Below are 14,438 nucleotides of genomic sequence, written 5' to 3' on the forward strand. Positions count from 1 at the left end.
AGTCTTGCTGGAGCCAAGAAAATCTTTTTTTTCCTCCTTCTCTCTCCCTCCCTCTCTCTCTCCTTCTTGATTCTAGTGATCTACCTGGTCTGTTAGCCTTCCCCATCACTCTGAAAGGCAGTTGCTCTTTAAGAGTTCAGTCCCAGGCCCATTCCCATTATCGCTGTAGTCCGTAGACACCATTTTTTTTTTTTTACTAATTTCACTAGTGACTGTGACCGACATTGTATGGGCCAGTGGGGCTGTTCTAGCTTTCCCGGCTTTGGCGGGGACTCTGAGGCCTTTGGGCTGACCCCCACACTTCACTGACCCCTCTTTAGTCTGTACAAACACAGGGACACTAGAGACACGGCCAGAGAGATGGACGGAGGGAGAGAGAGTGCATGTGGGAGTGGGGAGGCCCCTCACCCCGGCCTGCCCCCTTTCACCCTCAAAAACACCTTGGAGCCACCAGTTCCCAAAAGTCTGTCTACAACAGCAATTTATCTGGACATTTTTAGCCCCCAGAGTGATGCATTTTTGCCCTAAATCCCCAGTTTATTGGTGCCAAGGTGTGTATTTTGGGGAGCCTGAATTATCCATCGAATGTGCAAGTGTAGACCTAGGTGAAGTGTTTGGCCCCGGAAGCCAGACACCAAGGAGCAGGGATCCAAGTCAGGTCTGAACTTGTATGGAAAAAATGCCCCCTAAAAGGGAAGCTGCTGAGGCTGTTTTTGCCGGGACCGGACTGAAAGAAAATCAGCCTCTCTGGAGAAGAAGCAAGGCTGTCACACTGCTGTTGGCTTCAGGAACAACAGGCCCAGAGCCCTTCAGGAAGGAGAAGGGCAGGATGGAGGGCTAAAACAATGTTTATAGGGGCATAGCCAACCTGACCAACAGCACAGTGCAGAGATCTGAAACGCCACTTACAAGAACAGAGCACTTCGATGTGAAAAAGACCCAGCGGTGATGGAGACAACAAGAAATTGGAGAGCTGGGAGGGGAGAGGGGACTAATGAGGCTCTAGGTCAAGGGCCGGGCCCAGGCAGGGGTGGCAGAGTGGGCCTCACCTGGCATCATACTGCTGAAGGCGAGCGTCCTCTGCCCGATGAAGTCGCGGCCAATGGGGTCATGGTCCCACACCAGGAAGCGGACCAGAGCGATCTCAGGCATGTGCACGATGAACACCAGGGTCTCCTCCCACATTGGGTTGAAGCCTAAGGGAGGGGAATGGGGCTGCCTGAGCCATCCCTCCCAACTCAGGGGTGTGACCTCTAAACCATGCCCCTAGGCGAATGGCTCTTCTGGCCCCTTCCCCACCTCCCACCCCAATTCTCATCAGCCCGGCTCTGGCTCCCCCATGACCCCCCTTCTGCCTTGCAGCTCCTCTGGTGTTCCCCCTCCTCTGGCGTGGCAATTCCCCTGGAATCACACGAAAATGAAATAAACAGGGAATACAAAGAAGACAGAGAGGATATTACACATCTCTTACTCTCATTATCTGACTTCTTTGGGTCTGTGGTGATTTTCACAGGTCACGGTTGACAGTTCTCCCTCTTTCCCATGATCTTATTCAAGGGCTGGGCAACCAACTCTTCTGCTTCTCCCTTGGCCTCTGGGTGGGGCTGCCAGGGAGCCCCCAGCTTAATGGGGAAGGGAATGCTTCAAATTATACCTGCTTCACAAGGGTCTCTGCTTCTGAAATGGACCTCTGGACCAAACCTTCGTGTCTTTCCCTCTAGCTTGGGACGGTGCACTCTTGGACCTCTCCCTCTGGCCCGGGCAGGCAGGCCCTCTGACACCCCATTCTGGCTTGGGTCCCCAGGGCAGCCCACTCTCTAGATGGGAGGGAGGCCAACTCCACCCACCACCAGCTGCAGCAGGAGGAGAGCGTCACTAACTAACCCCTCCTCACCATTATCGTCGACAACGCGAGTCTGCTCCTTACTGCAGTCCACCGGCAGGCCGATGATCTCAACCTCAACAAAGGGATCGATGATCTGGAGCAGAGAAAGAGAAAGAGAGAGAGAGAAGGGGAGACATTGGGGGACCACAGGACCCTTGGTCCTAAAGGCGCCATAAGACACCACATCAGCCACACCCCACTCCAGGGAGGGCCACCCGTATGCCACCCTGCCCTGAGGAGACCTCAGGTGACCCACAAATGGCTTGCCTCCCTCAGTTGGACTCCAGAGGGGGCTGCCCCCCACCGGGTAAAGGGGGTTTGGCCTACCCCTTTGGTCCTAAGGGTAAATCAGTCAGTGATATTTATTGAGCACTTACTGTGTGCAGAACACTGTACTAAGCACTAAGTACTAGGGAGAATACAGAAGAATGGGTAGACATGCTCCCTGCCCATAAGGAGCTTAAAGTCTAGAGGGTAAACATACTTCTCTGTATATATGTATATATGTTTGTACATATTTATTACTCTATTTATTTATTTATTTTACTTGTACATATTCTATTTATTTTATTTTGTTAGTATGTTTGGTTTTGTTCTCTGTCTCCCCCTTTTAGACTGTGAGCACACTGTTGGGTAGGGACTATCTCTATATGTTGCCAACTTGTACTTCCCAAGTGCTTAGTACAGTGCTCTGCACACAGTAAGCGCTCAATAAATACGATTGATTGATTGATTGATTCTCTGTTGAAAGTGGACGCCTGCCCAGTTCAGGACCACCTAGCTGACTGCAATTCTGGTTGGTGGAGATGGGGAGCGAGTGGGCAGGTGGGATTTACATTGGAGTTTCTTTCCTAACAGTTGCCTGTGCTGCAGGGAACTTCCCTGGCACATGGAGGAAAAAATTCACGTGGAAGTGATAGACCAACTCTGGGCAGCTCTGTTTTGTGCAACCACAGCCCCAGTACGTAGGGCCTCTGCTCCCGGCACTGCCTCGCCCGGCCGGGCCTCCAGGAGCACAGAGGGGTGTCTGAGGCAGCTGAGAGGGCTCAGCCTGGCCCCTCCACACCTGGGGTCACCCATTTCCAGTGCCCCCATCATGCCCTATGGGCCCTTCAGACCCAAATTCCAAGAGCCACCCCAAGACTCCCTCTCAGCCCCCTACCCCAGGAGAAATTTCTGGCTAGCTCTGACCGGAAACCCTGCTGCCCTCACTTCCCCCACACCCCAGGCATCTCTCGAGCCCGGCCCGGCTCACCCACCTCTCCACGGTCCCCCAGCATGGAGTCCCGAGGCTTGGGCAGCTGCTGCCCACTGATAATCCGCAACACTAACTGCTTCTTCAGCTGCCCGGGCAGTGGATCCTCTGAGTTGGGATTGAAGATCCCTGGGGGAGGAAGAGGCAAAAAGCAAGAGCCAGTGGGGATGGGACATCTAGGAGGTCAATTGATCGGTCAAACAGTGGTATTTAGTGAGACCTTACTGTGCACCGAGCACTTAATAATAATAATAATGATAATGATATTTGTTAAGCGCTTACTATGTGCAAAGCACATAACTCTTCTAGTGACAGGTTGCTCACTGCCCCATCTCAGTGGCCGACTCTTTTCCCACATCCTCCCTGTGACTTGGAACTCCTTCTCCCTCCATATACACCTGATAACCACTCTCCCAACTTTCAAAGTCATACTGTCACATCTCCTCCCCAGAAGCCTTCCATGATTAAGCCCTCTTTTCCCCAGCTCCCTCTCCCTTCTGAGTCCCCACTTCACTTGAATCCGTGGTCTTTGGGCATTTGGTATTCATAATCGTAATAATGATGGCATTTATTAAGTGCTTACTATGTGCAAAGCACTGTTCTAAGCGCTGGGGAGGTTACAAGGTGATCAGGTTGTCCTACGGGGGGCTCACAGTTTTAATCCCCATTTTACAGATGAGGTCACTGAGGCACAGAGAAGTTAAGTGACTTGCCCAAAGTCACACAGCTGGCGGAGCTGGGATTTGAACCCATGACCTCTGACTCCAAAGCCCGTGCTCTTTCCACTGAGCCACGCTGCTCCTCAGCGTACAATACAAAGGAGTTGGTAGACACGATCCCTGCCCACGACAAGCTTATAGTTGAGCAGGGGAGAGAAACATTAAAATACATACCAGCTAGGGGAGATAGTAGAGTATAAAGATTTATTACTGTATTTATTAAATACTTACTATGTGTCAAGCACTCTTCTAAGTGATAATAATAATAGTAATAATAATAATGGTATTTGTTAAGTGCTCTCTATGTGTCAAGCACTGGTCTAAGCACTGGGGTTGATTCAAGCTAATCAAATTGAACACAGTCCCCGTCCTGCATGTGGGTCACAGTCTTAAACTCCATTTTACAGGTGAAGTAACTGAGGCACAGAGAAGTTAAATGACTTACCTAAGGTCAAACAGCAGACAAGGGGAGGGGGGAGAGCAATAGAAGAGAGAGGGGAGAGGGAGGGAGGGAGGGAGAGAGAGAGAGAGAGAGAGAGAGAGAGAGAGAGAGAGAGAGAGAGAGAGAGAGAGAGAGAGCAAGTAGATGTCCAGGATCATGTGGGCCGCATGGCACCTCCCAACTGTGATAGAAACACCCACATTCATTCATTCAATCATATTTATTGAGCGCTTACTGCATCCATAGAAGCAGCATGATGTGGTGGATAGAGCACAGGACTAGGAGTCAAAAGGTCATGGGTTCTAATCCTGGCTCCTCCACTTGTCCGTTATGTGGCTTTGGGCAAGTCATTTAACTTCTCTGTGACTCAGTTACCTCATTCTGTAAAATGGGGATCGAGACTGGGAGCCCCGTGTGGGACAGGGCTTGTGTCGAACCTGATTTGCCTGTGTCCACCCCAGTGCTTAGTACAGTGCCTACCACAATTATTATCATTACTAAGTGCTTGGGAGGGTACAGAACAACCATTCATTCATTCAATTGTATTTATTGAGCACTTACTGTGTGAAGAGCACTGTACTTAGCGCTTGGGAAGTACAAGTCAGCAACATATAGAGATGGCCCCTACCCAACAATGGGCTCACAGTCTAGAAGGGGGAGCATACTCTGTGCAGAGCACTGTACTAAGCACTTGGGAAAGTACAATATAGTAATAAAGAGAGACAATCCCTGCCCACAGTGAGCTTACTGTGTAGATGGTGGGGAAGACAGACATGAATATAAATAAATAAATAAATGACGGCCAGGGACACCTTGCAGATGCTTGCTCCAAGGGCCAACTGTCAGCCAGCTCCTGGAAACTGCTTCGGGGTCAATTTATCTCCCAGCCAAACAGACATATATGCCCAGGCTTCTAAAATAGGCCGGTGCAGGGGGCAGATGACACGGGCAGGCAAAGACAGACAGAGGCATAGAGACAGAGAAAGGAACAGAGCCAGAAATAGAAGCACAGACATCAAGAGACAGAGAAACAAAGAGATAGGCACAGGGTCAGAGACAGGAAGGCACAGAGAGATCTAGCGGGCCAGGCAGAGGCACACCACCTGCCTTGCTGAGGAGTGCAGGGACCAGCTCCAAACCCATTGAGTCATTCATTCATTCATTCAATCGTATTTATTGAGCGCTTACTGTGTGCAGAGCACTGGACTAAGCGCTTGGGAAGTACAAGTTTGCAACATATAGAGATAGTCCCTACCTAACAACAGGCTCACAGTCTAGAAGGGGAGACAGACAACAAAACAAAACATGTGGACAGGTGTCAAGTCGTCGGAACAAATAGAAATAAAGCTAGATGCACATCATTAACAAAATAAATAGAATAGTAAATATGTACAAGTAAAATAAATAGAGTAATAAATCTGTACAAACATATATACAGGTGCTGTGGGGAGGGAGGTGGGGCGGGGGGGTGGGGAGGAGGAGAGGAAAATGGGGGCTCAGCCTAGGAAGGCCTCTTGGAGGAGGTGAGCTCTCAGTAGGGCTTTGAAGGGAGGAAGAGAGCTAGCTTGGCGGATGTGCGGAGGGAGGGCATTCCAGGGCAGGGGGAGGACGTGAGCCGGGGGTCAACGGCAGGACAGGTGAGAACGAGGCACAGTGAGGAGGTTAGTAGCAGAGGAGCGGAAGGTGTGGGCTGGTCTGCTGGGGGCTCGGGGACACCCAGCTCAGTGACTCTGGGGATCTCAGGAGCCGGAGGTTCCTCACACTTCCATCCTGGACACTCCCAGCCGTGTCCAGGAGGAGAAGGAATTTAATGCCGGGAGTGGAGGGATGGGAGAGATTGGGACTGAATGGAAATCCATAGAACAATTTGGAGTGGAATAGGGAGGGAAGAGGGAGAAGAAGATGAACGCAGAACACAAACCACGGGGAGCTAACACTTCCCTTTCCAGTGACTGTGATAATGCTTCCCCCAAGGGGGCATTGGATGTGCTACAGGGGGACCATTCCTGGGAGGAGAGCCTCTCCACAGGTGGTCTTCCCTGGAATTCCCTTTTCTCTGTGCCTTGCTTTCACATTACCGATCTTACTCTGTCCTCACGACATCCCTTGGGGATTCACAGAGGCCAAGATTCTTATTCTCCCCATTTTGCTGATGAGCAAACTGAAGCCCAGTGCAGTGAGTGACTAGCCCGGGACCGGAGTTGGGATAAGAAATGTGTCTACTGACTTTCATTCATTCATCTATTCATTCATTCAGTCATATTTACTGAGCACTTACTATGTGTAGAGCACTTCACTAAGCACTTGGGAGAGTACAATACAACAATAAACAGAGATATTCCTTGCCCACAACAAGCTTATAGTCTGGGGGGGGCCGGGGGGAGGCAGACATCAATACAAATAAATAAATGACCAATATTTAACGAAGTTCTGTGGAGCTGGGAGGGGGGAAGAGCAAAGGGAGCAAGTCATGGTGATGCAGAAAGGAGAGGGAGATGAGGAAAGGGGGGTATAGTCTGGGAAGACTTCTTGGAGGAGATGTGCCTTCAGTAAGGCTTTGAAGGGGTGGAGAGTAATTGTAAGTGTCAGATCTGAGGCGGGAGGGTGTTTCTTTCAGTCCTGTGGTTTTTTGATGGTATTTGTTCAGCACTTACTATGTGCCAGGCATTGTGATAAGTACCGGGGTAGTCACACGCTAATCAGGTTGGACACAATCCATATAATAATAATAATGATGGCATTTATTAAGCACTTACTATGTGCAAAGCACTGTTCTAAGCACTGGGGAGGTTACAAGGTGATCAGGTTGTCCCACGGGGGGCTCATTTTCCAGATGAGGTAACCAAGGCCCAGCGAAGTGAAGTGACTTGCCCAAAGTCACACAGCTGACAATTGGCCGAGTCAGGATTTGAACCCATGACCTCTCACTCCAAAGCCCGGGCTCTTTCCACTGAGCCACGCTGCTTCTCTAGCCCACATGGAGCTCACAGTCTTAAGCCCCATTTTACAGGTGAGGGACCTGAGGGCCAGAGGAGTGAAGTGACTTGCCCAAGGTCACAGAGCAGACAAGTGGTGGAGTCAGGATTAGAATCCAGGTCCTTCTGACTCCCAGGACTGGGCTCTAGTACTTCTCTGCTCTCTTTATCCGCTCTTCCCCAACCCACTATCTCCATTGCCTCCGACCATCTGCCTCTCATCCTACCTCATTCTCAACTCTCCCTCCTCCGACCCCTCGCTCACACTGTTTCCCCCAGCTTGGGACTCTCTCAATCAATCAATCAATCATATTTATTGAGTGCTTACTGTGTGCAGAGCACTGTACTAAGCGCTTGGGAAGTACAAGTCGGCAACATATAGAGACAGTCCCTGCCCAACCGTGGGCTCACAGTCTAGAAGGTGGGCTCACAGTCTCTCCCTAGCCATGCCCAACAGAACCCAGCTCTCCCCACAGAGTCCTTCTAAAATCCCGCTTCCTCCAACAAGCCTTCCCTGATTCATTTCCCAGTGACTTGAGCCAAATCGTCCCCTTCAGCCAACTCGAGTAGTTTTGACATTATTTAAGCCCACTGCAGCACTCTAGCAGCTATGTTTATTCAAATGAACATTTAATTAACTTGACTATTCATTCAATTGTATTTATTGAAAGCTTACTGTGTGCAAAGCACTGTACTAAGTGCTTGGGAGAGTACAATCTGACAATGAACAGACACAGTCCCTGACTATTCCCTTAAGTATTCTTATGTTTGTCTCCCTTTTTTATGGTATTTGTTAAGTGCATACATACTATGTTCCAGGTACTGTACTAAGCTCTGGGGTAGATACAAGATAAGTTGGATCCAGTCCATGTCCCACAGGGGGCTCATAATAATAATAATAATAATGATGGTATTTGTTAAGCGCTTACTATGTGCAAAGCACTGTTCTAAGCACTGGGGAGGTTACAAGGTGATCAAGTTGTCCCACTGGGGGCTCACAGTTTTCATGAGAAGCAGTATGGCTCAGTGGAAAGAGCACGGGCTTTGGAGTCAGAGGTCATGGGTTCGAATCCAGCCTCTGCCATTTGTCAGCTGTGTGACTTTGGACAAGTCACTTAACTTCTCTGTGCCTCAGTGACCTCATCTGTAAAGTGGGGATTAAGACTGTGAGCCCCACGTGGGACAACCTGATCACCTTGTAACCTCCCCAGCACTTAGAACAGTGCTTTACACGTAGTAAGTGCTTAATGAGTGCCATTATTATTATTATTATTATTATCCCCATTTTACAGATGAGGTAACTGAGGCACAGAGAAGTTAAGTGACTCGCTCAAAGTCACACAGCTGACAGTTGGCGGAGCCAGGATTTGAACCCATGACCTCTGACTCCAAAGCCCGGACTCTTTCTACTGAGCCACGCTGCTTCTCATGGTCTTAACCCCCATTTTGCAGTTGAGGTAACAGGCACAGGGAAGTGAAGTGACTTCACCAACATCACCTAGGAGACAAGTGGTGGAGCCGGTATTAGAACCCAGGTCCTTTGACTCCCAGCCCCATGCTGCTTCCCTACGCCTTTTAGAGGGTAAGCATCTTGTGGGTAGGAAACAGGTCACTTCTTCATTCTGCCCTTCTCATACACTTAGTACAGTGTACGGCACCAAGACTTTGTTCAGTAAACATTGCTACTACTAATCCTGAACCCCAGTATTGTGCTGAGCCCTGCCCTAGGCGTGCTCCCTATATGCAGAGCGCTGTACTGAGCACTTGGTGTGTGCAGGGCTCCGCACTATAATAATTATGGTAATAATAATTACGGTACTTGTTAAGCGCTTACTATGTGCCAGGCACTGTTCTAAGTGCTGGGGTGGATTCGAGCAAATTGGGTTGGATACAGTCCATGTCCCACAGTGGCTCACAGTCTCATCCCCATTTTACAACTGAGATAGCTGAGGCCCAGAGAATAATAATAATAATAATAATGGCATTTATTAAGCGCTTACTATGTGCAAAGCACTGTTGTAAGCGCTGGGGAGGTTACAAGGTGATCAGGTTGTCCCACGTGTGGCTCACAGTCTTAATCCCCATTTTACAGATGGGGTATCTGAGGCTCAGAGAAGTTAAGTGACCTGCCCAAAGTCACACAGCTGACAAGTGGCGGAGCCGGGATTTGAACCCATGACCTCTGACTCCAAAGCCCGTGCTCTTTCCACTGAGCCACGCTGCTTCCCAAGATCACCTGGGCAATGACTTGCCCAAGATCACACAGGGGACAAGTGACAGAGACAGGATTAGAACCCATGACCTTCTGACTCCCAGGCCCTTGGTCTAGTCACTACACCATGTGGCTCAGTGGAAAGAGCCCTGGTTTGGGAGTCAGCGGTCATGGGTTCTAATCCTGACTTCCCCACATGTCTGCTGGGTGACCTTGGGCAAGTCACTTAACTTCTCTGAGCCTCAGTTCCCTCATCTGTAAAATGGGGATTTAAGACTGTGAGCTCCATGTGGGACAACCTGATTACCTTGTATCCCCCCAGGGCTTAGAATAGTGCTTGGCACATAGTAAGCGCTTAATACCATTATTATTATTATTATTACTTCTCTATAAGGCATCTATGGTGTGCCATCTTGGGCTAGACATTTCAGAGACATACAGAAGCATCGTGAGACATAATCCTCACCCTCAAGAAGTGCATAGCCTGAAGGGAGAGAGAAGCCAGCACACATTAATGAAAATACAGTCGCTACAGGCTTGTGAGCTTGGATATTAATAAGTGTAAGTGGATATATCCAGTACAAATAAGCACATTAATGCACAGTTATGTTAGAGGGCTTAACATTCATTTATCCATTCAATAGTATTTATTGAGCGCTGTGTGCAGAGCACTGTATTAAGCACTTGGGAAGTACAAGTTGGCAACATATAGAGGCGGTCCCTACCCAACAACGGGCTTACAGTCTAGAAGGGGGAGACAGAAAACAAAATAAAACATGTGGACAGGTGTCAAGTCGTCAGAACAAATAGAAATAAAGCTAGATGCTCATCATTAAAGTTGGGAGGACACAGTCAGGGAAGGTCTCCTGGAGGAGGTTGCTTTTGAAGAAGCGATAAAGAAAATGGGTTGATAGATTTGAGTGGGGAGGGAGCGAGCAATGGGAGGGAGGCCGGAGGGATGGGGAGGAAGCTTGCTTGGGATGATGGAAGGGTGTGAGTCGGGGAAGAGGGTGGAAAGGGAAGAAAGAGGGGCTCAAGGGTAGTTGATGATCGGGTGGTCTCCCCCGTGCCGCAACTCCCCCTCCTTTCTTTCATCACCCATGCCCGTTACCTTGACACATGCACTTGGGTTTGAGAACGTAACCACAGTTCCCGTTGGCACTGAACTTGGCCCGGTTCAGCTGAAGCATCCTGCCTTCTGACTGGTAGTTGAGGGCGACTGAGGGAGAGAAAGAAGAGTTCAGGACAGAGTCAGGGCTTGGGCCCTTCAGCATCGTCATTGCCGCTACATACTGAGGTGCCATCAACTGTAGGAGAACTGTATTGGATGCCTGTTGTGGGATGAACACTGTACTGGGTGCCTACTATGTAACTAAAGCCCTCTTCTGGGTAGACTGTAAGCTTATCGTGGGCAGGAATTGTTCATTCATTCATTCATTCAATTGTATTGAGTGCTTACTGTGTGTAGAGCACTGTATTAAGCACTTGGGAAGTACAAGTTGGCGACATACAAAGACGGTCCCTACCCAACAACGGGCTCACAGTCTAGAAGGGGGAGACAGACAACAAAACAAAACATGTGAACAGGTGTCATCAGAATAAATAGAAGTAAAGCTAGATGCACATCATTAACAAAATAAAATAAATAGAATAGTAAATATGTACTAGTAAAATAGATTAATAAATCTGTACAAACGTATATACAGGTGTTGTGGGGAGGGGAAGGAGGTAGGGTGGGGGGGGATGGGGAGGGGGAGAGGAAGGAGGGGGCTCAGTCTGGGAAGACCTCCTGGAGGAGGTGAGCTCTCAGTAGGGCTTTGAAGGGAGGAAGAGAGCTTGCTTGGTGCATGTGTGGAGGGAGGGCATTCCAGGCCAGGGGGAGGACGTGGACTGGGGGTCGACGGCGGGACAGGCGAGAACAAGGCCCAGTGAGGAGGTTAGCAGCAGAGGAGTGGAGGGTGCAGGCTGGGCTGTAGAAGGAAAGAAGGGAGGTGAGGTAGGAGGGGGCGAGGTGATGGAGAGCCATGAAGCCGAGAGTGAGGAGTTTTTGCCTAATGAGTAGGTTGACTGGTAGCCACTGGAGATTTTTGAGGAGGGGAGTGACATGCCCTGAGCGTTTCTGTACAGAGATGATACGGGCAGCAGTGTGAAGCATAGACTGAAGTGGGGAGAGATAGGAGGATGGGAGATCGGAGAGGAGGCTGATGCAGTAATCCAGTCGGGATAGGATGAGAGATTGAACCAGCAGGGTAGCAGTTTGGATGGAGAGGAAAGGGCGGATCTTGGCGATGTTGCGGAGGTGAGACCAGCAGGTTTTGGTGACAGATTGGATGTGAGGGGTGAACGAGAGAGCGCAGTTGAGGATGACACCAGGGTTGCGGGCTTGTGAGATGGGAAGGATGGTAGTGCCGTCTACAGCGATGGGAAGGTCAGGGAGAGGGCAGGGTTTGGGAGGGAAGATAAGGAGTTCAATCTTGGACATATTGAGTTTTAGATGGTGGGCAGGCATCCAGATAGAGATGTCCTGAAGGCAGGAGGAGACCGGAGCCTGAAGGGAGGGAGAGAGAGCAGTGGCAGAGATGTAGATTTGGGTGTCATCAACGTAGAGATGATAGTTGAAGCCGTGGAAGCGAATGAGTTCACCAAGGGAGTGAGTATAGATAGAGAACAGAAGGGGACTAAGAACTGACCCTTGAGAAACCCCTCGAGTAAGGGGATGGGAGTGGGAGGAGGAGCCCGCAAAGGAGACTGAGAATTGAATGGGCAGAGAGATGAGGAGAGCCAGGAGAGAACGGAGTCTGTGAAGCCAAGGTTGGATAGTGTGTTGAGGAGAAGGGGGTGGTCCACAGTGTCGAAGGCAGCTGAGAGGCCGAGGAGAATTAGGATAGAGTAGGAGCCGTTGGATTTGGCAAGCAGGAGGTCATTGTTGACCTTAGAGAGGGCAGTTTCGGTGGAATGTAGGAGACGGAAGCCAGATTGGAGGGGGTCGAGGAGAGAGTTGGCATTGAGGAATTCAAGACAGCGGGTGTAGACGACTCGTTCGAGGAGTTTGGAAAGGAATGGCAGGAGAGAGATGGGGCGATAACTAGACGGGGAGGTGGGGTCAAGAGAGGGTTTTTTTTAGGATGGGGAAGACGTGGGCATGTTTGAAGGTAGAGGGGAAGGAACCAGTGGAGAGTGAGTGGTTGAAGATGGAAGTTATTGTTATATTGTGTTATTGTATTGTACTCTCCCAAGCACTTAGTACAGTGCTCTACACACAGCGCTCAGTAAATATGATCGAATGAACACTATGGATGAAATGCTCTCCTGGGCACCTTTTATGGGTAGATCACTCTACTAAGCACCTGCTGTGGGCAGAGCACTGAATTGGGCACCTACTATGTTCTGAGCATTGTTTTGGATGCCTACTACATACTGAGCACTGTAGCAGGTGTGTGTACCATCCTAGAGTCTGCACCATTCAGGGTACTGTTCTATGCTTAGAACAGTGCTTTGCACATAGTAAGCACTTAATAAATTCCATTATTATTATTATTATTACGCTGAGGCCAGCTCACTCCTATCTCCCATTTCAGAGGCAACATTCAGCGGGCCTCTCAATCAATCATCAATCCATCAGTGGTATTTATTGATCACTTACTATGTGCAGAACACTGTACCAAGCATTTGGAAGAGTACAATATAATGAGCCCGGGGAAGCAACGTGGCTTAGTGGACAGAGCTCAGGCCTGGGAATCAGAAGGACCTGGGTTCTAGTCCCAGCTCCGCCACTTGCCTATTGTGTGACTTTGGGCATGCCACTTCATTTCTCAGTGCCTCAGTTACCCCATCTGTAAAATGGGGATTAAGACTGTGAGCCCCATGTGAGATATGGACTATGCCCAACCTGATTATGTTGAATCTACCCCAGTGCTTAGAACGGTGCCTGCCATTCATTCATTCATTCAATCGTATTTATTGAGCGCTTACTGTGTGCAGAGCACCGTACTAAGTACAAGTTGGTAAAATATAGAGACGGTCCCTACCCAACAACGGGCTCACAGTCTAGAAGGGGGAGACGGACAACAACACACAACATGTGGACAGGCGTTGTAAGAGCTTAACAAATGCCGTGAAAAAAGAGCCCCTCAGTGGGTGAATCGTGCGCTTCGGAGGTGGGTGAAGTTCCAGTGCCAGTCCAGGGCTGCGGTCCCTCCCGCTCTCCCCCTACCCTGGCCCACCCCCAAGCTCACCCATCTGGCACCCGGCATTCCAAAAAGGTTGCGGGTTGTAGTTGCTGGAGTCCACACGATAGGAAGACGGGTAGACCCGGGACAGCTGGTGCTGGTTGAAGCGGAGGTAGTGGGCGGGTTTCTGCTGCAGGATCTGGTGGGCCCGGGTCTCGCTGAACGAAGACACCTGCCAGCTGCAGGAGACTGGAGAGGAAAGAAAGGAGACATGGCCGGTGGGCTTCCGTCCTCCACCCTGACGGGCACTGCCACTGCAGGATGCTCCCCTGGCATCCAAGCAGGTTTACTGGGAACAGAGATGGTTCCGGGCACCTGCTCCCCCATTCCTTCATCAGTTAGCAGTATTTATTGAGTGCTTACTGTGTACTGTACTGGTTGCCTCCTTGTGCAGAGGACTGAACAACGTATCTGGGAGAGTACAATTAAGAGGCACAGTCCCTGCATTCTAGGGCCCCACAATTTAGTGGGAGAGACTGACAAAGTTCTTCAATCTTCGTTCCTTTCCCCCTCTTCTTTCTCCATTTTTGTAAAGTTCTTAGCAATGAGACAATAAATTCCACAAGAGCAAGGATTGCTTCTTTCACTTCCACCGTGTTACCAAATGCTAAATATGGCAGTCTGTCCTTAGTGGGTGCTCAGTACAGCACCCATCTCTCAGCGGGCACTTAGTAAAGTTTCATGGCCCACAGTGAGCATCCAGAACAGCCCCATGGCCTAT

The 14,438-nt window shown here is 49.7% G+C and overlaps 1 protein-coding gene across 1 annotated transcript in view; it reads right to left on the bottom strand.

The window, feature by feature from the left end:
• Positions 1 to 14,438, bottom strand: part of LOC119928668 (1-phosphatidylinositol 4,5-bisphosphate phosphodiesterase eta-2-like) — a 129,508-nt gene that overhangs the window by 13,943 nt on the left and 101,127 nt on the right. Inside the window, exons 17-21 of the mRNA XM_038747137.1 lie at positions 13,724 to 13,906; positions 10,600 to 10,707; positions 3,145 to 3,269; positions 1,895 to 1,979; positions 1,050 to 1,196 (exon numbers count right to left, since the gene is read on the bottom strand). Of these exons, the coding sequence (XP_038603065.1) occupies positions 1,050 to 1,196; positions 1,895 to 1,979; positions 3,145 to 3,269; positions 10,600 to 10,707; positions 13,724 to 13,906 (648 nt within the window). The remainder of the gene's footprint in view (positions 1 to 1,049; positions 1,197 to 1,894; positions 1,980 to 3,144; positions 3,270 to 10,599; positions 10,708 to 13,723; positions 13,907 to 14,438) is intronic.

Source organism: Tachyglossus aculeatus, chromosome 5 (assembly GCF_015852505.1).
Source record: "Tachyglossus aculeatus isolate mTacAcu1 chromosome 5, mTacAcu1.pri, whole genome shotgun sequence".
NCBI lineage: Eukaryota > Metazoa > Chordata > Mammalia > Monotremata > Tachyglossidae > Tachyglossus > Tachyglossus aculeatus.